We start from the raw sequence: 24,302 nt of genomic DNA, 5'->3' as shown, positions 1-24,302 counted from the left end.
TGTATAGGCAAGTGCATATAACTTTTTCTCAGACATTAACACCAGTAGTAGCGTGATATGCAGCCAGAACCTATCATCTATGGAGTTCCACAATGCTTCCAATTCATACATTGTCCTCGGAACAGTAGAGAGACCTAAAGGCATCCTCACTTAACCCCTCTACTCCCCAAGGACGCAGCTCTGTTTATAGAGTGCAGGTTTCACCATAAGCCTTCACAGGAGACAACCTCTACTACTCATCCCAGCGTTCTTGGTTTTCCCTGGAAGATCCTGACCTCCCCCAAGGTGAGCTAGCACGCTCAAAGGGTTCCTGCTGCTGGCTCTGCAAAATGTTCTCTGACTGACTGTGTACGGGGGAGAGAGGATCAGTTCTAGCCGGGGGCTCACTACACAGGCACTCACAGCAGCGCATATGTTACACTCCCCCTTGTTCTTTACCAATGGGTTCATCATATAAAAATTCAGCTGTTTCCTGGAGCACCAGTGGAACACCTCTGTCTTGGTCCCCTGCTAACTTAGACCCAGATCAAAATGTAAAAGAAAAAAATACATTAAGCAAATGGAAGAACCATTCAGCACTCGGGCAGCCAGTTAACAGTTTAAACAAACGAAAGAAAAACACCAGTGTATATGGAAGACAAATTTGATGTAAAAAGCAAATAATTTAACAGAGAATTATTGGACTAATACAGGAAACTGAAATATTGGAACAATGCTTCCATGTTAATCTAATATTAGGCAGATTATTGTTATTGTCCATACTAATATTATTATAAAGAGAGAGCCCAAACCTTTGAGGCGGATAATCTCAGTAACCACAGCACCAATCACAACACCCAATACAGCGTTGGAAAGGGCAGTTGCAGCAGAAGGACAAAGGCTATGCAGATGGCCACCATATACATTTTTCTTTTAAAAATTGTTTTTATTAACTTTTCAAGAAACAGTGGTGTTCATCACAATCATACAGTGCAAGACATACAATTGTACCGTAGGACACCATATACATTTAAAAGGTAAAAGAACCGTGCCAGCAATGTAGTCCCTTGTGGGCGTGTCTGCGTTGTGCTGTGGGCGTGGGCTGGGGGCGTGACTAACGCTGGGGGCGTGTTGTACAGCCTGCACATCGTGGGCTGTTGGTGTGTGCTGGGGGCGTGACAAACGCTGGGGGCATGGCAAACGCTGGGGTCGCTTGTCCGCCCTTCATGCCATGCGAGTCGTACATACAAGCGCCAATTACGTTGCTGCGCAGCATCAAGGGGCACGCTGGGGGCGTGTGTCCGGCCTTCATGCGATGTGAACGCAATTGCCCCGCATCAAGGGTCACGCTGAGGGCGTGAGAAACGCTGGGGGCGTGTGCTATGTTCCGCCCTTCATGCCATGTGGGTCGTACATTAATCAGAAGTTCGTCTGCTGTGGCCGTGTGCTGGGGGCATGACAAACGCGTTCATCTGGAGGCCTGGTAAGTAACATTACTGCAGCCTCTCCTGTGCGCTGTTACTAAACTCTCTCATTCAACGAAATCAGACGCGCCTGCTACCATCAACCAGGGCTCTAGCCGGGCTCAGGCGGCGGATCAGTACACTAATTACACGCGCCTGATAGCATCAACCAGGGCTGCAGCTGGGCCTCAAGCGGGGGAACACAAGCCTGCTAACATCAAACAGTCCTGCATCTGGGCCTCAAGCGGGGGAACACGCAAATGAGCGTGTCTGCGGGGACAATTACTGCAGCCTCCCCTACTCGCTGTCACTGAACTCTCTCATTAAACGGATTTACCCGCGTCTGATAACTCTCTCATTCAACGACATTACACGCGCCTGCTAACATCAACCAGGGCTGTAGCCGGGCTCCGGCGGCGGATCACTACACCAATTACACGCGCATGCTAACATCAACCAGGGCTGCAGCTGGCCCTTCTCCGTCCCTATTCTAATGAAACAAAAAATTTTGTCTACCGCGAGATTTTAAAATAAATTGCCCTTGCCAAATACACACATTACACACATTCTATTTCATACACGGACAACGTCGGGACGGGCTGCCTGTGTCTTATAAAGCGCAACTGCTGCCCCAGCAAAGGGGCGTCCCGGCACTGATAGGAAAAACTGGCTTAACAGCAGAGCTAGCCCAGACTAAGTTGAAGGGAAAAGAAAAGTCTTGATTGCCTTCCTAAATTCCAAATAATTATTGAGGCCACGGATCTGCACAGGTAGTGTGCTCCATAAAGTGGCAGCTCTGTAGCGAAAGGAGCGGCCACCGGCGCAAACTCTTCGTATTAGGGGTACCACTACCAAATGCTGGCCCTGTGAGCGAAGGGGCCGTGATGGAACATATGGCGAAAGAAGGTTGGCCAGAATAGGAGGGGTGGCGGATTTCAAAACCTTAAAGGAAGTACATACGGCTTTAAATTCGATACGCCTGGCCACAGGTAACCAATGAAGACGAAGGATGGCGCTGGACACAGAACAAAACGTGCGCAGACCTAGAAGTCTTCTTGCTGCTGTGTTCTGCGCCCTTTGCAGCCTCAGGACCTCCGCTTTGTTGGACCCTTGATAGAGGGAGCAGGCATAATCAAGTCTGGACAAAACCATCGCCTGGATGATGACCTGGTGCGTAGAGGTGTCAAAGAAGCCCAGCAATGGTCTGAGCCCCCGTAGAAGTCCAAAGCAGGTCCCTGCTGTTTTTTTGGTTTGGACTCAGTAGTTTAAGGATGAGTCCAACCAGACCCCTAAGTAACGGTTTCTTGAAGGTTTTTAAATGAATATTAATTGAAGATGCAAAAGAATTAAAGTAGCAGAGACCAGAAAGAAAAAGAGAATGGTCTCCGGGTGTATACTAACTTTGAGAACAGACAACAGCCCAGTCTCCACGGAAGCATACTAATTTACTTTCAGCATTGTGTGTGGATTACAAATACTTGTCAGCCAGTCAAGATGGCTTTACAAAAAGAAAAAAAATAAAGATGCAAGTGGACAGAATAACAATGTCAAAAGCAATCCTAGTACGTTTGGAAATCTCAATTTTCACTAATTCTTTTGTTTGTGAAGGAAAAGCTACTAAATGGCCTTATTTCAGAAGAAACAAAAGGACAAACCATGAAAGCAATGGAACCATAATGGAAGGAGTAAATGTTGATGTCCAACATACACCTGATGCCTTTAGATAAAGCAGAAGATTTCTGTGAAAGTTAATTTCCTAGCTAGATTCTAAGAAACAGGATTCCATAATACAGTTAGTGAGGAAGCACCATTGTGTGTTGATCACTGGAGCAGTCTATGGCAGCCTATGGAAATATTTTACCTAAAATGGACGAGGAAGATTAATTGCGTATCAAATCCCAGGAATATTGGTTGACCACAGAAACAATCATCATGTATTTGATGTTAAGCAACCTACCTGCTACTGTGATGAAAAACAAGGGCAACAACAATTCACTGAGTATGCAGTATCCATAATTTATGAGGCAATATATTGTGAAGTAAAATGTTTGACGCATTAGCAAATAACTCCATTATCATGCCTGAAAGAAATGGCAAAGCTCAACACTAATGACATTTATTTGCATTTTGCGAAAAGCCCCTCTAAAAATCATACTTACTCGTCATCTGGAGTGAGCTGTACTGGTTCATTTGTGAACTGGGCATCAAAGTTGTCCAATCCAAATTCTCCACAGATATTAGGTTTAAAAGGTGGAACAATCTGCTTTTGCTCCATCTAAAAGAAATGTTTTCCAAGGACAAAAAAGTCACCTCTAGCATATAAGTAAAAACACATTTTTTAGAAAAAGCAAATAAATCAAGGAATCACTTATAAGTATCCCATGAAGTTTAAGGTTTGGTCCCCGAACAGCTAACATGCAAACATAATACAGTCTGGAAGTATTATGCAGAGTCATGAATATTTTAACATGATTAATACAGGTCTACATCTACAGAATAGACGTTGATCAACTATTCCCCAGCAAAAACAAATACAAGTACTCAATAAAAAAATTCACAGGTGCACTGAATGGTTACATAACTGGTTTAATGGCCCAGAATTTGTTTCTAGAACTCCTGGATCAACAGCTAGCTCATAACTACTATTCAGTTTGTGACAATCAATGTGCAAAAAATAAAAAAGATTCTTGTCCATCTTTATAGTTCTCCATATATAACTTTTATATAATTCTTAGGTTTCATAAAGTGTACCTCACCATAATCAATGCTTTCTTTCAAATTTTGTTTCACTTTGGGAATCACTTTCCTTTGTAACTCTAACCCACTGAGTGGATGAGTGTTTAAAACCTAGACAAAATGGTCATCTCATTCTTTCATGCAGGTGGTTGCACCAACATGCTCTCTGCTTACGAAGGAGGTTGGGGTCGGTGTTTGTGAATCTGACCAATACATCAGAGCTAGAGAGCTTTAGCCAACATTTTTCTCCAGCACTATGTTTCAAATACCACATAGTTATTTAGCAAAGAATGTAATTGGTCACCAAAGAGGTGGGAGTTAAGCAGCTTACAAATACAAAAATAATCTTGAGAACACTACCTCATTGTGCTTTCTGCCCTGAAAGACCACCAAGCGTCAGTGCTTTGTGAAGTCGGGCATCAACCTCTATGCTTCTGTTTTAGGGGTCTTGAAAACATGTCTGGAGTAGAAACAGGGTAGATACTGTTCTGCCTCCGGTCAAATCTACCATCCTGAGGACTGACATTTTCAGTTTGTTTTTCATTTTATAGTACTTGATGCACGCAACGTAATCCGCTTTAATGTTCTGCTGTCAAGTGCTCTATTGTTGCATTCAAGCTGGACCCACAGGTGATCTGTCATTCGGATGTCTATTGTTCTTGCGTAGAACACTTCTCACATTCACACACCTGAAAAGTCTTTTTGTCTAAGAAAAGGCTTGTTATTGGAGGACTATAAACAAGGACACTCCTGATATGATCATATTTGGTAAAGGTTCTGGTGAGTTCTGATCCTCATATTATCTCTGAAAATCATGGAAAAGGTTTAAATGCTATTAAAACTCACAATCTGTAAACCCCGACACGTGAGATTATAATCAGGAAGATCATCTTTCACAACACTGTTGAACTTAAGCTACCCGGTGTGCCTGCATTTTAAATGAAGGCAAACCCTAATTCAATGTAGCTTGAAAATAAACTACTGCCAGTTTCAGGATTTGACCGGTTCATCCAGTCATTCAATTAGGGTTAGGTGGTAAGATTTTATCTCAAGAGGTCCTTTACCATGAGAACTCATCATGGCCATTTCGGTCAACCACCCATGTCAAATAGTTTCTGTGAGTGTGATGCACCAAAAATGAACATAAGCAACTTGCAATTCTAGGGAATAGAGGATTTCACTGTACCCGATCCTCACACCTGCAGCTATTTTAAAAGTATAGTCCATGTTATTACCTTAGGAGGACCATTCTAATGAGACAGCCATCCTTCTACAAAGCACACTTACACTGGCTTGATAGAAGTGAAACAGAAAATGCTGCTGTTCAATTCCCTATAGAGGGCTTGGGCAAATGCTGCCGAAACAGCATCAGAATATGATGCTTATTTGCATAGGGGGGCATGGAACGCCCATGAGCTCTCTTGATAAAAGTGGTCAACAAGATTAAATAACATGTAAGAAATATGCTGAACTCTATCTTGTTCCACCTTTTTTTTTGGAACTGCTCTTCAACTTATTCTTTCTTGCTATTTTTAACTTTGAGGTATTTGCATGCGGGTTCTTGGATTTATTTGTATTATCTGTTGAATAACTATCACCAGTATTTTTCGGTGAAGGTTGTTCTTTGAAATATCTAGTACCATCATTATTGACTTGAATAATTCATTTTTACATTATGATGGTTCAAGTCCTGAAAAGAATGTCCTGGTCTAGATAGGGTCTTCATTTAAGCAACAGTGCATGCGCCTCCAAGGAGTCCACATTCAGCTCACTCTTCGACCCTTGACCTCAATAGATCCTGCAATCTGTTGCCAAGACAATAGCCAGTCATTCAACTACTATCTTCAATGAAATGTTCAGTCAAGGATATTTCTTTAAAGTCTGGAAAAAGGCTTCCATCTTACCTTTGCTTAAAAACAAGTATCTTAAACCGCTGGACTCAAGCAACTACAGGCCTATATCCTGCCTTCCCTTTCCATCCAAGATTGTGGAGATTACAATTAACAAAGAACTTCCTTTCTTTCCGAAGGCTAATAAATTGTTGGATCACACACAATATGGTTTCAGGAGCCAACACAGCACACAGTCTGCTTTGATAACAACATCAGAAGAAGAAAACAAGTTACTTACCTGTAACTTTGGTTCCCCAGTATTGATAACTTTCATAGATTCCCATGCTTTGTATCATTTCCCGTCGTCGGAATGGGAGCCTCGGTAGTATCACAACCATAGAAACAAAAGAGAAAAATAGGCCTAGGCCTCATCTCATTTTGTATCCTATCACCCTCTTTTTGTAAAAGAGACCAAACTTTTGTAAGGACCAATCAGAGCAGCCTCACCCCATAGAACCTTCCTGAGAGAGCTCAGAGCCTCAGATTTTCGTAGCCGTTGTGCAAACCGCCACTATCTCTCGTCAAAAGACTGAGCTTTCCCAGGGGAGGAGGGTGGGCGCATCGGAATCTATGAAAGTTACCAATACAGGGGAACCAAAGTTACAGGTAAGTAACTTGTTTTCTTGCCCCGGTATTGGAACTTTCATAGATTCCCATGCTTTGTATCAGAGTAGCTAGCAGTAAATCACAAAGACACATTTTGTAGATACATGGCATCACATAACCATATTAGCAATACTTATAGCATAGCAAAACAATAAACAAAATGTGCTCACCAGGATGGAGGGATTGTAGGGAAAGCTCACCTCGCAATGAAAAAGATTTCGCAGAACTGCTTGACCAACAGCCGCGTCGTCTCGTCCTGCAGACTCCAGGCAGTAGTGTTTCGTGAAGGTATGAGTACTGCTCCACGTTGCTGCCCTGCATATGTCCTTAATGGCGACTCCAGAGAAGAGAGCCACAGACGATGCCACAGACCTTGTGGAATGTGCACTGACTTTTCTGTCCAGTGGCTTGCCCGCCTCCTGATGGCAGAATTGAATCGCACTGGAGATCCAGCGGGAAATGCCACTCTTTGCCAAAGGAAACCCCTTCCGAGGTGCGCTGTAGGACACAAACAACTGGGATGATTTCCGAAAGGGTCGTGTGCGCTCTAAGTAGAATTTCAAGCATCTCTGAACGTCCAAAGAATGCAATGTGCGTTCCGCAGGCGTAGAAGGGCGCGGAAAGAAAGACTTTAAAATCAAAGGCTCATTCAACGGCACCTTCGGAATAAACTTCGGATTGGTGCGAAGAATAAGAACATCCTTTTTGAATTGAAGGAATGGATGCACTATGGAGAGAGCTTGAAGCTCACTAACTCTTCTCGCCGATGTCAGAGCTAAGAGGAGGGCAAGTTTCCAAGACAGGAACTTCAAGTCCGCCTTGTGCACAGGCTCAAACGGAGCTTTCATGAGTTGAGCCATGACAAGATTGAGCTGCCAAACTGGTGGAGGAGGTCGAACTGCAGGATACATCCGGAACAAGCCTTTTAAGAATTGTTTAACAATCCTAGAGGACCATAAGGAAGGGCCTGAAGAACTACGCCGAAACCTTGATATGGCTGCAAGATGTACCTTCACAGACGAATGCGCCAACCCAGACTTAGCCAATGATAGTATATACGGCAATAGTTGATGAGGCAGCGCCTTGTAAGGATGGAGACCTTGTCTTTGACACCATAGGCAGAACCTCTTCCATTTTGCCTTGTAAGTTTTATTAGTGCTCGGTGCTCGAGCCTGTGACAAAACTTCTCTACATTCCTGGGAGAGATTCAGATGACGGAACTCTCTGTGTTCAGGAGCCACGCTGTCAAGTGTAGCGATTTCGGATCCGGATGGTAAACCTGTCCCCGATTCCTTGACAACAGGGACGGAATTGGTTGTAAGCGAATTGGAGGAGCCTGGGAGAGCCGCAGGAGTTCTGTGTACCAAAATTGGCGTGGCCACGCTGGTGCAATGAGAATCATCTTGCATGGTCCTGCCTTCATTTTCCTGAGTACTCGAGGAATGAGGGGAATTGGAGGAAAAGCATAAAAGAACGTGCTGTACCAGGCCATCGAAAGGGCGTTCCCCAGGGATCCCTGATGGCGAACTTTGCTTGCGTAAAACCGGCATTTGGCGTTCACCGGAGAGGCAAAAAGGTCTATGGTTGGTGTCCCCCAAACCGAGAACACACTCTCCAGAATGGACTGATTCAATTCCCATCCGTGAGTCACCTCTGTCTGGCGACTCAGGGCATCCGCCTTGACATTGAGCGAGCCTGCCAGGTGTTCGGCTCTCAGACTGATGCTGTAAAGAATCGCATAATCCCAGATCCTCTGAGCTTCTGTGGACAGAGTTTGCGACCTCGTTCCCCCTTGCTTGTTGACGTAGTGCATGGCAGTCGTATTGTCCGTCCGCACCAGCACTGTATGGTTGCGAACTCTGGGAAGGAAAGCCTGCAAGGCCAACCGAATGGCCGTCAGCTCCAAAAAATTGATATGGCACTGGTGCTGCTCTGGACTCCAGTGCCCGCTGACTTGAAGCTCTCGGAGCACTGCTCCCCAGCCCTCCAAAGAGGCATCCGTGGTCATGATCAGGGGGGGATGGTGAAATTTTGAACGTCAGACCTTGTGCGATATTGTCTTGCACTAGCCACCATTCGCATGCCCTTCTCATTGCCGATGTCACCAACACCTTGTCGTTGAATGATCCCTCTGCTTGGCACCATTGTTTGTCTAGTTCTTCCTGCAGAGGACGCATTCGCAGCCTGCAATGCGGTATTAATGGTATGCAGGATGACATCGACCCGAGAAGGGACTTTTATTGACGGACTGAAAGGCATTTCTTGTGGAACAGTTGGCGAGCTGATACGATCAACTTTTGTTGACGCTCCTCCGAAGGACGAGCCGTGCATTGCTTTGTGTCAAAAATGGCCCCCAGGAATCTTGCGGATCTGGAGGGTTGTAGAACTGACTGGTGTTTGTTTAGCTGAAGGCCCAGGTGACTGAACAACTGGATGCAAGTTGAAACGGCTTGAGAAGTTTCCTTGAAAGATGGAGCCTTGACGAGCCAGTCGTCCAAGTAAGGGAAGACTTCCAGGGATTGTTTTCGTAGAAAAGCCGCTACTGGTGCTAACACTTTGGTGAATACCCGTGGTGCAGACCGAAGGCCAAACGGAAGCACCTTGAATTGGAAATGGCTCTTGCCCACTGTGAAGCGCAGATATTGTCTGTGAGCTGGGTGTATCGGTATGTGGAAATACGCATCTTCTAAATCCAGAGACGCCAAATAGTCGCTTGGGTTCAAAAGAGGAAGAATTTCTTGGAGAGTGACCATCCTGAAAGAGAGTTTGATGAGATAAGTGTTGAGCTCTCGTAGGTCTAGTATGGGGCGCCAAAGTCTCTGCCGTCTTCCGCACCAGGAAGAACCTGGAATAAAAACTTCTGCCCCTCTGAGAGAGAGGTACCGGTTCTATTGCCCCCTTGAGGAACAATTAATGGGCTTCGAGATGGAGCAGTCCCAGATGTTTTGTGCGGATGACGCCCGGAGCTCTTGTTGGAGGAAGATCTTGGAATTCCAACGTATGGCCACTCTCTACAATATTCAGGACCCACTGGTCCGATGTTATAGACTTCCAGCTGCTCAGACAAAATGATATCCTGCCCCCCACTGATGTGACTGGGAGGGTAGGAACAGTAGGTAGAGCCAGGAAGCCGCTATTGCCGCTTGGCGTTGTCATGTCCCTGACAGTTCTGACGGCCTCGCGGAGGTTGGCGAGAGTAAGACGTCGATTGTCCCCGCCGTTGATTTGAGTATTGGGTCTTATAAGACTGCGAAGATTGTGAGGAATATCTCTGTTGGGTGTTGCCTCTATACGAAGAGAAACCTCTGCCACGAGCGCCTTTAAATGGGACCTTACGGTAGTTGAGTGATCCCAAGGACTTCGCCGTGTCTGTATCCTTTTTTAGGTCTCGCCTGTCGATGCGCATGCGCATCGAGCAAGGCGAGAGTATTGCGAGTTATCCACTCTTTATCCACACTGCAAGGAATCGTGGCGATTCCTTGCAGTGCCCGTGACTTTTAAGGTCAATGCGCATGCGCATTAAGCTTATGCGCATGCGCATTGACCTTAAAAGTCACGGGCGCGTGCATGTCCGTCTTTGTTTACCGTGTCGCATTTCTCCTCCCCCCTCCCCTCTCTTCCCTTCGGCTTGTTTGTTGATTTGACCCGCTCCGCCCCCTCCCCTTCCCACCGTGTCGCATTTCTCCTCCCCCCGCCCCTCTCTTCCCTCCGGCTTCGTTTTTTTTTTTGTTTATTTTACCCGCCGTGTCTCCGATCCTTTCGCTTGTTTATTTGAATGAGCGTTTCCCTGGCTTAGAGCGGCACCCAATTCATGGGTGCCTTACTTTAATGTATACAGATGCTTGCTCTCCTCCCTTTGTGAGTGTTTCTCTGGCTCAGGCAAGCATGCTGCTGGCTTTCACGTTCCTGTAGCTGTACCCTTTACATCTGTGTTCCTAACCTTACTGCTTCAGACTATTAAGCCACCTTCACACCACCAGCCCCCTTTAGCAGCCCACGCATGCTCCTCCGCACAGAGGTTCCAATCACAGTAACTGCATGCCACAGCTTCTTCGTAACTAACGTCCTCCTGTGCCGTGAACCTCAGAGAACGAACAAGAAAGAGGTTACTGGAGGTTCTTTCAGTGGGTACACACTCTCCCTGAAATCTCAGCTGAGGGGCACCGACAGCGAAACTGGTTAATGCAATCTAGTATCGCATTTCTCCTCCCCCTCCCCTCTCTTCCCTTTGGCTTGTTTGTTGATTTGACCCGCTCCGCCCCCTCCCCTTCCCACCGTGTCGCATTTCTCCTCCCCCCTCCCCTCTCTTCCCTCCGGCTTCGTTTTTTTTTGTGTTTATTTTACCCGCCGTGTCTCCGATCCTTTCGCTTGTTTATTTGAATGAGCGTTTCCCTGGCTTAGAGCGGCACCCAATTCATGGGTGCCTTACTTTAATGTATACAGATGCTTGCTCTCCTCCCTTTGTGAGTGTTTCTCTGGCTCAGGCAAGCATGCTGCTGGCTTTCACGTTCCTGTAGCTGTACCCTTTACATCCGTGTTCCTAACCTTACTGCTTCAGACTATTAAGCCACCTTCACACCACCAGCCCCCTTTAGCAGCCCACGCATGCTCCTCCGCACAGAGGTTCCAATCACAGTAACTGCATGCCACAGCTTCTTCGTAACTAACGTCCTCCTGTGCCGTGAACCTCAGAGAACGAACAAGAAAGAGGTTACTGGAGGTTCTTTCAGTGGGTACACACTCTCCCTGAAATCTCAGCTGAGGGGCACCGACAGCGAAACTGGTTAATGCAATCTAGTATCGCATTTCTCCTCCCCCCTCCCCTCTCTTCCCTTCGGCTTGTTTGTTGATTTGACCCGCTCCGCCCCCTCCCCTTCCCACCGTGTCGCATTTCTCCTCCCCCCTCCCCTCTCTTCCCTCCGGCTTCGTTTTTTTTGTTTGTTTATTTTACCCGCCGTGTCTCCGATCCTTTCGCTTGTTTATTTGAATGAGCGTTTCCCTGGCTTAGAGCGGCACCCAATTCATGGGTGCCTTACTTTAATGTATACAGATGCTTGCTCTCCTCCCTTTGTGAGTGTTTCTCTGGCTCAGGCAAGCATGCTGCTGGCTTTCACGTTCCTGTAGCTGTACCCTTTACATCCGTGTTCCTAACCTTACTGCTTCAGACTATTAAGCCACCTTCACACCACCAGCCCCCTTTAGCAGCCCACGCATGCTCCTCCGCACAGAGGTTCCAATCACAGTAACTGCATGCCACAGCTTCTTCGTAACTAACGTCCTCCTGTGCCGTGAACCTCAGAGAACGAACAAGAAAGAGGTTACTGGAGGTTCTTTCAGTGGGTACACACTCTCCCTGAAATCTCAGCTGAGGGGCACCGACAGCGAAACTGGTTAATGCAATCTAGTAGCACAATTAGGGGAGTGATGATCATTTTTGTGTGTTGATACATTTTAATTATTCAATGAAAGTTTTACTGCATTTTTTTTTTTGTTGGGTAGCTTCATCATTAACAATGGCGGCGCGTGCCTTTATTCATCTTTAATAATGGCGGTAGCATGCCTTTCTTTTGTTCTGCGCGGCTCGCCCATCTCTTTATTTACTTTGCTGTCATTCAGAAGCTGTCAGTGGTGGCCGCTGTTCAACAGCCTGTTGCGTTTTTGCGGTCACAGGAAACAAAGTTCCAAAACGTTCCTGGGGCCGTAATCGAAAAATGTCATGTCAGCATTAGGAATAGGCGTGGCAGAAAGCAGCATAGCTTTTTCACACCGCCTACAATGTCTCCAGCCTTATATCTGCTTTATTCGCTACAATCAGCAAGTCATGAATATTTGTTGGGCGAAGCGACATTTAACGCTTTGCAGTGAGTTATAGTGCGTGTGCATTTACACATGGGGAAGGGGGTTGTTAAGCGCCTGCTGCACAAAACATTGCTCTAGGAGCGCTGCGCAGCAGACAATGGAAATCCGATGGAAGTAGATAAGCACTAATCACTGGTTACATTCTCAATGGCTCCCAATGCTGATAAATAATGTTTAATATTTGTTATCAGACGCCACAGTGGAGCCGCTGCAGTTCTGTGTTCATTTCCACACAGAAAGCCGGCCCTCTTCTTTCTCTCACTAGCTCGCCTCCAACCCTCATCTCCCAATGTAATTTCATGTAATTCTTTTAGTGAACGACTTTATTACAATGATGCCAAATCCACGATAAGAAGACAAGCAGGTTTATTGCAGCACAGCTAAGGCGTCCGCCCAGGTTGATCTCCAGATGCAACTGGAGATAACTGAGTGGAATATACAGTTACAGGCACTCCATTAAGAATGTAGAACGCCATGTGAAAATACACAGAGCGCACAACAACCAGGCCTCATCAGCTGTACCTCAAAACAACCAGGACTCATCACCCCTCTCTCACAACAACCAGGCCTCATCACCCCTCTCTCACAACACTCACTCTCACTCACCCTCAACCCCTCAGCCTCACCCTCACCCTCACTCACCCTCAACCCCTCACCCTCACTCACCCTCACCCTCACTCACCCTCACCCTCACTCACCCTCAACCCCTCACCCTCACTCATTCACCCTCACTCACCCTCAACCCCTCCCCCTCGACCCCTCCCCCTCACCCTCACTCACCCTCACTCACCCTCAACCCCTCACCCTCAAACCCTCACTCACCCACAACCCCTCACCCTCAACCCCTCACTCACCCTCACTCTCACCCACCCTCACCCTCACTCACCCTCAACACCTCACCCTCAACCTCAACCCCTCACCCTCACTCACCCTCACTCCCCCTCACTCACCCTCACTCACCCTCACTCACCCTCACCCTCAACCCCTCACCCTCAACCCCTCACCCTCACTCACCCTCACTCACCCTCACACAGTGCAATAGTTCTCAGACCATTTCAGTTAGAGCTTTTAGAAATGTTTATGGCTTTTTTTATTTGTAATACTTTAGCATTGGCTACAGGAAACAAAAATGCTAAACATTGACAAAAAAACCCCATAAACAATTCTAAAAGCACTAACTCTAATGGTGCGAGACCTATTGCATTTCCAATGCTTGTTATATTTTGCAGGGCATCATCAACATGCTTACCGAAAAGCATCTCTCCATCAAATGGGAGATCCAGGATCTTATTTTGGACCTCCTGACAAAACCAGGTGGCTCTCAACCAGCCCTGGCGACGTAGCACCGCTGACCCTGCTAAGGCCCGAAAAGCCGTGGAAGCTATATCCATAGCACAGTTGATCACTTCAGAGGAGGATTTCTCTCCCTCCATCAGCACTCTCTTGGCCTCATCCCTTGTGGAGTCTGGTAGTTGGTCCACAAACGGTTCCATGTCACACCACATCTGGCGATCGTATCTGCCTAGAATGGCGAGAGCATTTGCTGCTCTAACAAGCAAGCTGGCCATGGAAGAAAACCTCTTCCCCACGTTATCCAGGCGCCTACCGTCCTTGTCCGGAGGCGTAGTCAAAGGTGTTGACGGGTTTTTGGACTTGCTTTGGGCGGCCTGTGAGATCACCGAATAAAGGCTTCGGCTGTCCAAGAAGACAAGCTGGACTGCCTTCTGGGGCCTTATACTTCTTTTCCAGTCTGGGGAGAACCGGAATAACAGTGGCTGGTTTTTGCATGATCTTCATACCTTCCTCCCACACATGTTCAATTCTGGGAATGGACTTGACAGATCTTCTGTATTGCTCCTTGAAGTCATAGAGGAAACATTCAGACTCTTCTCTCGTAACCGGCAGTCCAAACCTCTTTGACGCTCTCTCCATCAGGTTATGGAACCCCTCCTATATCAACTGGAGGGGAGATAGAAGTATCACGACCAGAGGCGTCTGGATCTTGTAGCCCACTGTCACCCTGATCCAAGTCTGGGTCCTGCAATGGATCAGTCAAGGGATCCACCTGTACAGCCTCATCGTCCGAAGAGGTATCCTGCTGGACAGTATTGGCTGGTTCGGGATCCGGTGTCCGGGAATTGACCATAGGTATCACCGGTGGTGGTGTGAGGGGCACCACTGGCAAAGGAGGCAGACCGATAACTGGCTGTGCTTGTGACAACACCTGAGGTGGAGGTTGCGCAGACTGCATTGAAGGTTCCGAAGGAAACCTGTTTCGATAATCCTGCAGCATCATCTGTAGATCAGAGCCGAGAGAGGCGGGCATGGCCACCATGTCCTGCCTAAACCAGGCGTACGTCGCTCTTGTGGAACATAGCGATGAAACTGTTGGCCACCTGCATGCTCGTAATATTCCTCCGTGTCCGTCTCCTGCAATTTTACATTCAAGTCTGAGGGACTGTAGGCATCCCCATAATGGCCACTCTCATCCTCATCCTCCTCAGACTCATCATCCAGAAGCATTGTCGGTGGATGCGCCGAAACTCGTCGCAGAGACGTCATTTCCGGTGTAATTTTCATCTTCTGCAATGGAAAATGCATTTTTTGACCCGTCGGCGGTCTCGTCGACGGAGCCGTAGTCTACGGTGCAGCAGTCGTCGACGGTATTGTCGATGGAATCGTCGACGGTACAGCAGCCTTCGTCGACGAAATCTTCGTCGACGGTTTTGTAGACGAACTCGTCGTCATCACCATCAGCGTCGAAGTTGTCGTCTACGTAGTTTTTGTCGTCGACGAGGCCGTCGACAGCACCTTACCGGAGCTCATCGTCGTCGACGGGGAGGAAGCTATCGTCGACGAACCGGGAACCTTGAATGACGACGAAGTCGTCGACGTGGAGATCGCTACCGACGACGAGCCCATCGACGGAGCCAAGGAAACAGCGGGAATTTTCACAGAAGCAATCGTCGTCGACGTACCTGATGTTTTCGTCGTCAACGGACGCTGTTTTTTCTCCGGCCCGGTTCCTGGAGTGACAGAAGAGTATTTGTCACCGTTTTTTTCCTTTTTGGATGGAGGAGAAGTGATAGTAACCTCCTTTTTGTCCTTTGAGGCTGTAACCAATCCAGCAGCCTGTCCCTGCCTCTCCTTTTCACTTCCGTGAGGAGATTGAAGGGGACCAGCCCTCTCAGACCTGTCAGAGATCTTATGAGGGGCCTTAAGAGGGGGCTCAGCTGAAGAAGAACCAGGGGGAGACCTACCCCTCTTCCTGGATCTGTGAGAGGATGCTAAAGATGTTGAATCCTCTTCATCTGATGAGAGCACCTCCTTCCGAGTCTTCATCTTTTGAAGCTAGGTCAAAAGCCGACCCTCTCGGTCACAAAGTGTCTTGGTAGAGAAGGTTCTACAAATTTTGCAGTCCGTGGCCTTGTGGTCAGGGTATAAGCAATAAATACAGTTGTCATGCTCATCTTCCACAAAAAGTCGTTTTTTCCCACAAGAGGCACAGGACCTGAATAAGGCCTTCTTCTCCTTGTCAGACATGACTTGATTTCAGTAGAAAAATAGAAGAATTAACCAGTAAGATTTAGAAAACTGAGTAGAGCTCAGTGGAGACTCCCTAGCACAACGTGCGGTAGAAAAATCTGAGGCTCTGAGCTCTCTCAGGAAGGTTCTATGGGGTGAGGCTGCTCTGATTGGTCCTTACAAAAGTTTGGTCTCCTTTACAAAAAGAGGGTAATAGGATACAAAATGAGATGAGGCCTAGGCCTATTTTTCTCTTTTGTTTCTATGGTTGTGATACTACCGAGGCTCCCATTCCGACGACGGGGAATGATACAAAGCATGGGAATCTATGAAAGGTCCAATACTGGGGCAACTGAGAGCTATTCTTGATGGGGGTAATCATGCGGCACTGATTTTGTAAGACATCTCGGCCGCATTTGATATGGTCGATAACAAGTACTGATCAACCGTATAGATTGTCTGGGAATCAGAGGCTCAGCTCTTGCGCTGCTTAAATCTTTTCTATTCAAGAGAGAGCTATTTGTATCCATGGATAATTACTCTTCCAGTCAATTCTCTCTTCCTTGTGGAGTACCCCAGGGCTCTTCACTGAGCCCTACCCTTTTCAACTTGTATGTTACACCCCTAGCCAATCTTATAAAACCATTTGAGTTTTCAGTGATTAGCTATGCAGATGACACCCAGATCATGGTCTTCTTGGTCGAAACTTGTAAAACAACAAAAGAGTGTCGTGAGAGAAGTGTGTAAGCACTAGACACAGAGAAGAAATCTCCCTGAAGAATTCACAGTGGAAATCAGCGGGTTTTTTTTAGGAAGCCCTCACTCACCACCCTGGGTGGTGACATGCTTCATCATCGGGCCCACCAGGAGAACTCGAATGCCTCCCTGGTGTGCTACAACGCCAGATTACTGCGGAGCAGGTTCTTTGTGGCAAAAGTGTCAAAAAGATTGGAGTGGATTATCCACGGGGTCCGGTAGCAGGAGACGCTAGGTGCAAAACGGGTGGCAGGCGTTGCGGGCGGTGTGCCATTGTCGCTTTCCCCCCCTCCCGAGACCCATGGGGTGTGGATCTTGTGCATTACAAACAGTACAGGGACCTCAAATTGAAGGTTTCCCATCACTTTTGTTTGGTTTTTGCACTTTATTTTACACACTTGTTTTTAACTTTCACGTCCTCTGGTAAGGGTGGGCCTTAGCGCGCCCATACCGCCGAGGTACACCACCTGACGGTCCTGATGAAAGCCCAGTAAATGACACAGACGGGCAGAAACATGTTGACCCCACTTTAAGTGGAAACAACCGAGTCATTAACTGGTAAGTTTCCCACACATATTTTACTTATGTCAAACTGACCATTGAATAAAAGATTTTCAGTATGGTACAGTTTCTGACATTTTTAATTCACATTTCTTTTTGACACTTTTGCCACAAAGAACCTGCTCCGCAGTAATCTGGCGTTGTAGCACACCAGGGAGGCATTCGGCTTCTCCTGGTGGGCCCGATGATGAAGCATGTCACCACCCAGGGTGGTGAGTGAGGGCTTCCTAAAAAAAAACCACTGATTTCCACTGTGACTTCTTCAGGGAGATTTCTTCTCTGTGTCTAGTGCTTACACACTTCTCTCACGACACTCTTTTGTTGTTTTACAAGATTTAACAGGGAACCAAGAGTGTCCTTTTCCCTCTCTCTCAATTTGTTATTACCTTCTTGGTCGAAAACCAGCGGGAATCAGCTGACAAATTTCGCAGCTGTATGCAAAAGGTTAGTTACCAGATGACCAATAATGGTTTAAAATTAAACTATGGCAAAATTAAAGTATTGCTTCTAGGTAACAATACCTCCTTTTGGTTTCCAGACTGGTGGCCATCAGACATGGGGAACCTACCTGTTCTGATGGATACATTTGCCTGTGGATTCCTCACCTTATGACTATCCCCGGCGCCAGCAATCTGCAGAATTTTTCCTAGCTCTCTACGCCGACGAGGACGTCACAATGCCACGGCTCCGCTCGCAACTCTGCATGACGTCACCGGAGCCATAAGAGAGCCTCGTCTGCGTGATGACGTCAGTTCCCTTTTTTCCGCACCGTCGATGCATAACGGTTTTCTGGCTCTCTCCATACTGTTGAGATACTTTGTTGTTGATTCTATCTTTAATCTGTTGCTGTTAGGATGTCGTCTTCGAGGAAGTCTAGAATCAAGCCCTGCAGAGAGTGTGAGGGTCACATGTCCATCACTGACCCCCATGAAGACTGCTTATGGTGTTTGTCGTCTAATCACTACGTGGAGGACTGTTCCAGTTGCAGGAAGATGAACCCTAAGGCTCTTAAGGAACGGGAAGCTAAGCTCTTTATGGCTAAGGTGAAGAAGGAAGAAAGAGGCCGAAGAAGAGCTAAGTCAAAGTCGAGGAAACAAAAGAAGAGAAGACATGGATCTCTGCGCCGCTCGTCGAAGGGTAAGGCTTCGAGGTCGCCTTCGCCAGCCCCTCGACGTCATAAAAAAAAAAACTTGGGTCTCCTTCGCCTTCTCCTCGCGTGACTCCGGAGAGAACTCCTTCTCCAAAAGGCACTCCGGCGCAGGCTTCGGCGCCAAGGGGTTCGTCGGATTCGGAAGAGTTACCACTCCAGATTGTTTCTTCTCCTGCTTCTCCTGTGCACGAGGTCGATCCTGTGGCTCCAGTGGATCCAGCTGTTCCGACTCCGGATGCTCCTTGTTAGGATTCTATGTCAAATCCATTCCCGCAATTTACAACTCCAGTATCAGATCCTACGCGGAGTCTTTCCTAAGGCAGCCTTCCCCTCCGGAGCACCTTCGGGTCCCGTGGGTCCGCTGGCCTTCAACTTGGGTGTGCCTCAGCACTATGCCCAGGCACTCTTTGTGCCATTCATGCCGATGGCGCAGTCATAGCAGTTTTCGGCTCCCAGAGTTTCGATGCCGTTCATGGAGTCCCCGGTGCCGTCTGGTGGACCTTCCTTTCGGCCTTGTGCGCGCCGATTCCTTCTTCGGATCCTACTTCGACGCCGGCTCCAGAGATGTGGGCACTGCGGGTGGCGCCTCCGATGCCGAATCCTAGATTTCGATCAAGGAGAGAGGCGCAGAGACTGCTGGAGGAAGAGCAGTATCACAGGCAGGAGGTTGAAGAGGGTGAAATAGAAGAATCAGTGGATGATTTTGAAGACATACAGTATGCTAGTGGGCTGGACACTTCTCCTGAGTGGGAGCTTTCTTCCACAAGGGCTTCTCCACCTCAAGAGGTAGCCCTATACCATACTGTTATAAGTAAGGCGGCGGAGCTTTTGGACTTACAGTTACCAACTGCTGAGTATAGGCCAAATTTACTCACTGAAGTTTTACATTCGCCTTCTTTAATAGTTGAGTCCTTGTTACCTTTTAATGAAGCCTTGACTGAACCTATTCTTGAGGTATGGCGGAAATCACCCTCTTCTCCTACTGTGTCTAAATCGGTGGCAAGAAGGTATAGGTCTGCTCTAGGGGATCCTCTCTTTCGGTCTTCTCATCCTTCTCCAGAAAGTTTGGTGGTGCAGGCGTCCGGATGCTTTTCCCAGGCTCCTGCGGACAGACTCTAAACAAGCATTGGCATAGCCAATAGGTCTTGCTTTTGGGACCTTATAAGTATTTTGTTATGGAAGTGTTGTATGGCTAGAGGTAGACAGAACATAAAGAATTAAATTTTTAGTTCAGCACCCATTCAGGGGTTTGCTCCTGAACTATGCCGCATTCTTACTGTGGATGCCAGTGGAAAGGGTTTGGGTGCAGTGCACAAGCAGAAGAAAGGTAGAGAAAGAGTATGTAATTGAGTTAGCATCAAGAAGCCTTACAACCACAGAAGAGGCGCATTCTGTAAGAGTGAATGAGACATACTAGCTTGTGTGTGGGATACGGAGCCTTTTCAGGCACTTGGGTACTGAGTTTGATGTAGAATGGACCACAAAGCAATGGTAAATTTGCTTACAACAGAAGGGTTTGTGAAGGCGTCTGCAAGAATTGGCAGGATTTCTATGCAGTTACAAGATTATAATTATCAAATATGTGCCAGGTGTACAGAACAAAGTTGTTGATTGTTTAAGCCATATGCTGTTACCCACTAGAGAACTGCCAAAAAGTGAGTGGGATGGTTGCTTTCTAAAATAAATGTGGTGAAGCATGTCTATCCTTCTGTAGATCACCCAGCAGGGAAAGGGGCAGTGGAGCGATTTAATCGGGTACTGAAAGGCACCAGCCAAACCGCTTGAGAAAATAAGAAGGGATGGGAGGTAGTGTTGAAGAAAATGTTGGGGACATAGAGATGGACACCTTCGCTCACTGGGTACAGTCCTTTTGTGCTGATGCGGAGTAGGGAGCTATTCAAAGACAACATGGGGCAGAAGGATAGTGCAAGATGAGCGAGTGCTGACCAGAAGTGCTTAGGAGGAACACTGTTAAAGCTGGCTGAGCTCATAAAAAGTTGCTGTTTCCGTGCTGTCCGGCCCCAACATAGAGTTGAGAGTAAAGGAAGTTGTACACTTGGAAGCGTGTGCATTTATTCCCCACAAGTACATGGGATGGCAAGGAAAGGCCATCTAACGTATGGTGCCAAGAAGTCAGGAGTAACAGTAAAGGGAACTGAGCTGACAAACTAACTGTTAGGGGTCACCCTGGAACCCCCGGGTGTGCAAAGGGAGTTATGCCATAGCCTATGACCGATCTTCAAATGAACTGTGTACTTCCTTCCTCTGCACGATCGACTTTCAGCTCAACTAGTAATTCTGATATTGGACAGACATACCACCTCCATGTGTGCATTATGGGTGGGTTGTAATATCAGAGGCCTGGGGCGCGCACGCCTATGTACACAGCTGCAGATTGGAAAAGCAATGCCTCATTTCGATGATAAAACAGGTTCAATGTGAGCCGCCAAAGTCTGTAACCCATAATAATACCGAAGCTATACCAAGCTCGCGATAACACGGAAACTAAAATACCCAAAGTCAACGGATTTAAAATAGTAAGTAGAGTATCCTAAAAACAGCTCAAAATAGATCAAAGCCGAAAACATGCTCGTCAATGAGATACATTAGAAGAATAAAACAGCTTAAATGCCGTGAATGGTGAAAGATTCGCCCATGCTGCCACCTACTGGCCAAAAATAATTAACAAGTGAAACAGCAAAAGTGAAAGCAGCTGCGAGTGGTGTGCGATGTGCGTGCACCAGGACGAGAGAGGAAAGCCATATGGCGCCTCTGCTCGTCCTTGTGCGAATAACCACACGCCCGAGGCCACCCAAAAAGCTGTGGTCAGACTTTTTCAAGCCCTTTTACTAAATGTCTCGCCTGTTCCAGCACATGCGCTAGATCAGGCGAGACCTAATAACTGGAGCAGTCTGCTAAGAAAGTCTTTTTATCTTCAAATATGGCTCTTAAATCTACCAATGCTACCTGTTTGTTGGGCCGTTATATACATGCCTTGATGGACTCAGCTAAGCAATTGGCACCCAAGTTACCCGATGAAGAGCGGGGTAATTTTATGGAGGTTCTGTCAGATGCTCAGGCGGCTGCTAGACCGGTTATTCAATCTGGCCTGGATACGGCTGATTCAGTGGCCAGAGTTATGGGTTCCTCCATTGCTACCAGGAGGCAAGCTTGGCTTAGATCCTCTGGGTTTTCCCCGGATGTTCAAGCTACTCGGCTTGATTTGCCTTTTGATGGGTCAAAGCTTTTCGGAGAGAAGGCAGATTCTGCCCTTCAAAGGTTTAAAGACAGTAGACCTTCGGCTAAGTCTTTAGGACTGCAAACCCAGTCAAGGGGGTTTGGATACAAAAAATATTGTGGATTTGGAAGGTCTTCCTTTCGTAGCTTTCGACAACCTCAGCAGCAGCAAAATCTGCTCTATAAGTCCTATAGAGGAAGAGTAGAGGGTCGCCAAAGTGGGTCTACCTGCAATCTCGCCTCCTTCTCTACCTCCCCTGCTCCCCCTGGTAATGCAGGAAAGCAGCCCTAGATTCCCCATCCTGGATCATGTAGGTCCTGTAGGGGGTCGGTTGTCTCATTTTCTACAGGGTTGGAAATCGGTCAAGTCAGACCTTTGGGTTTTAAACCTTGTAGAGAACGGGTACACCCTTCCTTTTCAGGAAATTCTTCCACCTTACCCTCCTTGCACAGGTTTTTGTTCAGAGGACCATTTACTTCTCCTTCAGAAGGAAGTCCTTGTGCTCTTACAGAAAGGTGCGATAGAGGGGGTCCCGGAGCAGGAAATGGGTCAGGGATGCTACTGCCGGTATTTCCTGATCCCAAAGAAGGATGGCAGGTTACATCCGATCCTGGACCTCAGGGTCTTGAATTTTTGCCTCAAACAGGAGAAAGTCAAGATGCTGACCCTTGCTCAGGTCCAGCAAGAGGACTGGATGATGTAGATCAATTTAAAGGGTGCGTATTTTCATATTCCCGTACTGAAGTCGCACAGGAAGTATCTCCGTTTTACGGTGCGGGGTCGAAGCACTACCAGTTTGCGGTCCTGCAGTTTGGTCTTACTACTGCACCTAGAGTCTTCACAAAGTTGATGGCAGTGGTGGCAGCTCATCTCAGAAGATCGGGGAAGACTGGCTGGTCAAAGAGGAGTCGCCGGAGATGGTCCTTCATCATCTGCATGTAACGACTCAACTGTTCAACTTTGGCTTTTCAATAAATGTGCCCAAATCTCACCTGGTGCCCTCTCAGCGCAACATGTTCATAGGTGCGGTACTGGATACTACTGTGTGTCAAGCTTTTCCTCCTCCTCAAAGAATTCTTGACATTCAAGAGATGATTCCTTTGTTTCACAAAGGAGCTGTTGTTTCGGTCCTGATGGCCTTTGCCTGCTCGGTCTGTTCGCTTCCTGCATACTGTTGGTCAGTCATGCGCGCTGGCACATGAGGGCACTCCAGTGGTGCTTCCGCAGGCAGTGGTTTCAGCACAATTGAGAACTCAGGGAGTCAGTCAGGATCTCCAGTGAAGCTGCAGTGGTGCCGACTTGGTGGGGTGTGCAGGGCAACCTGACTCAAGGGAAGCTGTTTCAGTCTCCTCCTCCAGTAGCCACTTAAGTGTCACCTGCATACATAGGATATGCCAAGTTAAGGCTTTCAAATATATCTGCAAGTAGGAATATGCAGATTTTGTAGAGGGTTATAGGAGTATCATTGTGGGCCATTTCAGGTAATGTTGTTGGAGCAGGATATGGGTGAGAGCCAGATACGAGGGGGAACACATTCACTGGTGAGACCTGTTCACTAGAAATAAGGAAACTACTTTAGGGTAGTTCCATTCACACACCAGTCTGTGCTGCTATATCGAATGCTGCAGAGAGATCAAGAAGAATCCAAGCACAAGCTTGCATTTATCTAGTGAGTGTATGTTTTTCTGGTAGTGTCAGTAGTGGTCCCTGGTCCTCGAGATGGCAAAACCCAGATTAAAGTTCACATAGGACGTTGCGATGTTCCAAGTGAAATGACAGTTAGTAGTGGACCATAGATTCCAGTATTCTGGACAGGCAGGGAAAATGAGAAATCAGTGAATAATTGTAGGCAATTTTGGGACAGAATTGGCCTTTTTCGAAAGGTGGGATTATCCTACCATGTTTGAGCGTGTTTCCTCACAATGCTGAAGAGAGGCATTGACAAATTTAGTAATAATGGTTGTAAGAACTGCTTGGCAGAGTTGAAGGACCTAGGCATTGCAGATTTCTTGGAGACAATGCGGCCGGATTTCGGATATTTGCAATTTCACTTATTTCCACTTCTAGGGTACAGGACAGGTCAGTGAATCTGATGGAACTTGGGGTTGTTGTAATTGAGGGTCAGCCGAGCTGGAGGAAGCAGTTATGCTGGCTCATCCAATGGCTTTTTTGTTATGAAAGTAGGTCAATTAGGTCGTCCCCATTAAGGCTTGGGTGAAGTGGCAGTAACGTTTGTTAGTTCTTTACATGTCTAGAAGAGCTTCCTAGTCGAATTATTCACTTCAATAATGCAGTATTGGAAATGCAAATTTAGCTTTGCACACTATTTGTCTTAGAGGCTGACCATTACGTTGATGCCCCTGCCTTTCAAGCTGGCAAATATTGAAGAACTAGTCATTCTAGTATTCATTTAAATTTTGAACTGTCCAACAAAGATTTTAATATTTCTGTAAAAAAACAACAAAGTAATGGCAGGTTTGATTGAATTAATTGTATTCTTTGGTAATTACTGTGGGCTCTATTCCTCCACATTTGCT

At 47.0% G+C, this 24,302-nt stretch overlaps 1 protein-coding gene across 1 annotated transcript in view; it reads right to left on the bottom strand.

The window, feature by feature from the left end:
• Positions 1-24,302, bottom strand: part of PRKCI (protein kinase C iota) — a 210,894-nt gene that overhangs the window by 20,148 nt on the left and 166,444 nt on the right. The window contains exon 17 of the mRNA XM_078666177.1: positions 3,602-3,717. Within this exon, the coding sequence (XP_078522303.1) occupies positions 3,602-3,717 (116 nt within the window). The remainder of the gene's footprint in view (positions 1-3,601; positions 3,718-24,302) is intronic.

The sequence above is a fragment of the Lissotriton helveticus genome, chromosome 11, assembly GCF_964261635.1.
Source record: "Lissotriton helveticus chromosome 11, aLisHel1.1, whole genome shotgun sequence".
Taxonomy (NCBI): domain Eukaryota; kingdom Metazoa; phylum Chordata; class Amphibia; order Caudata; family Salamandridae; genus Lissotriton; species Lissotriton helveticus.
This window is presented reverse-complemented; position numbering and strand designations above follow the sequence as displayed.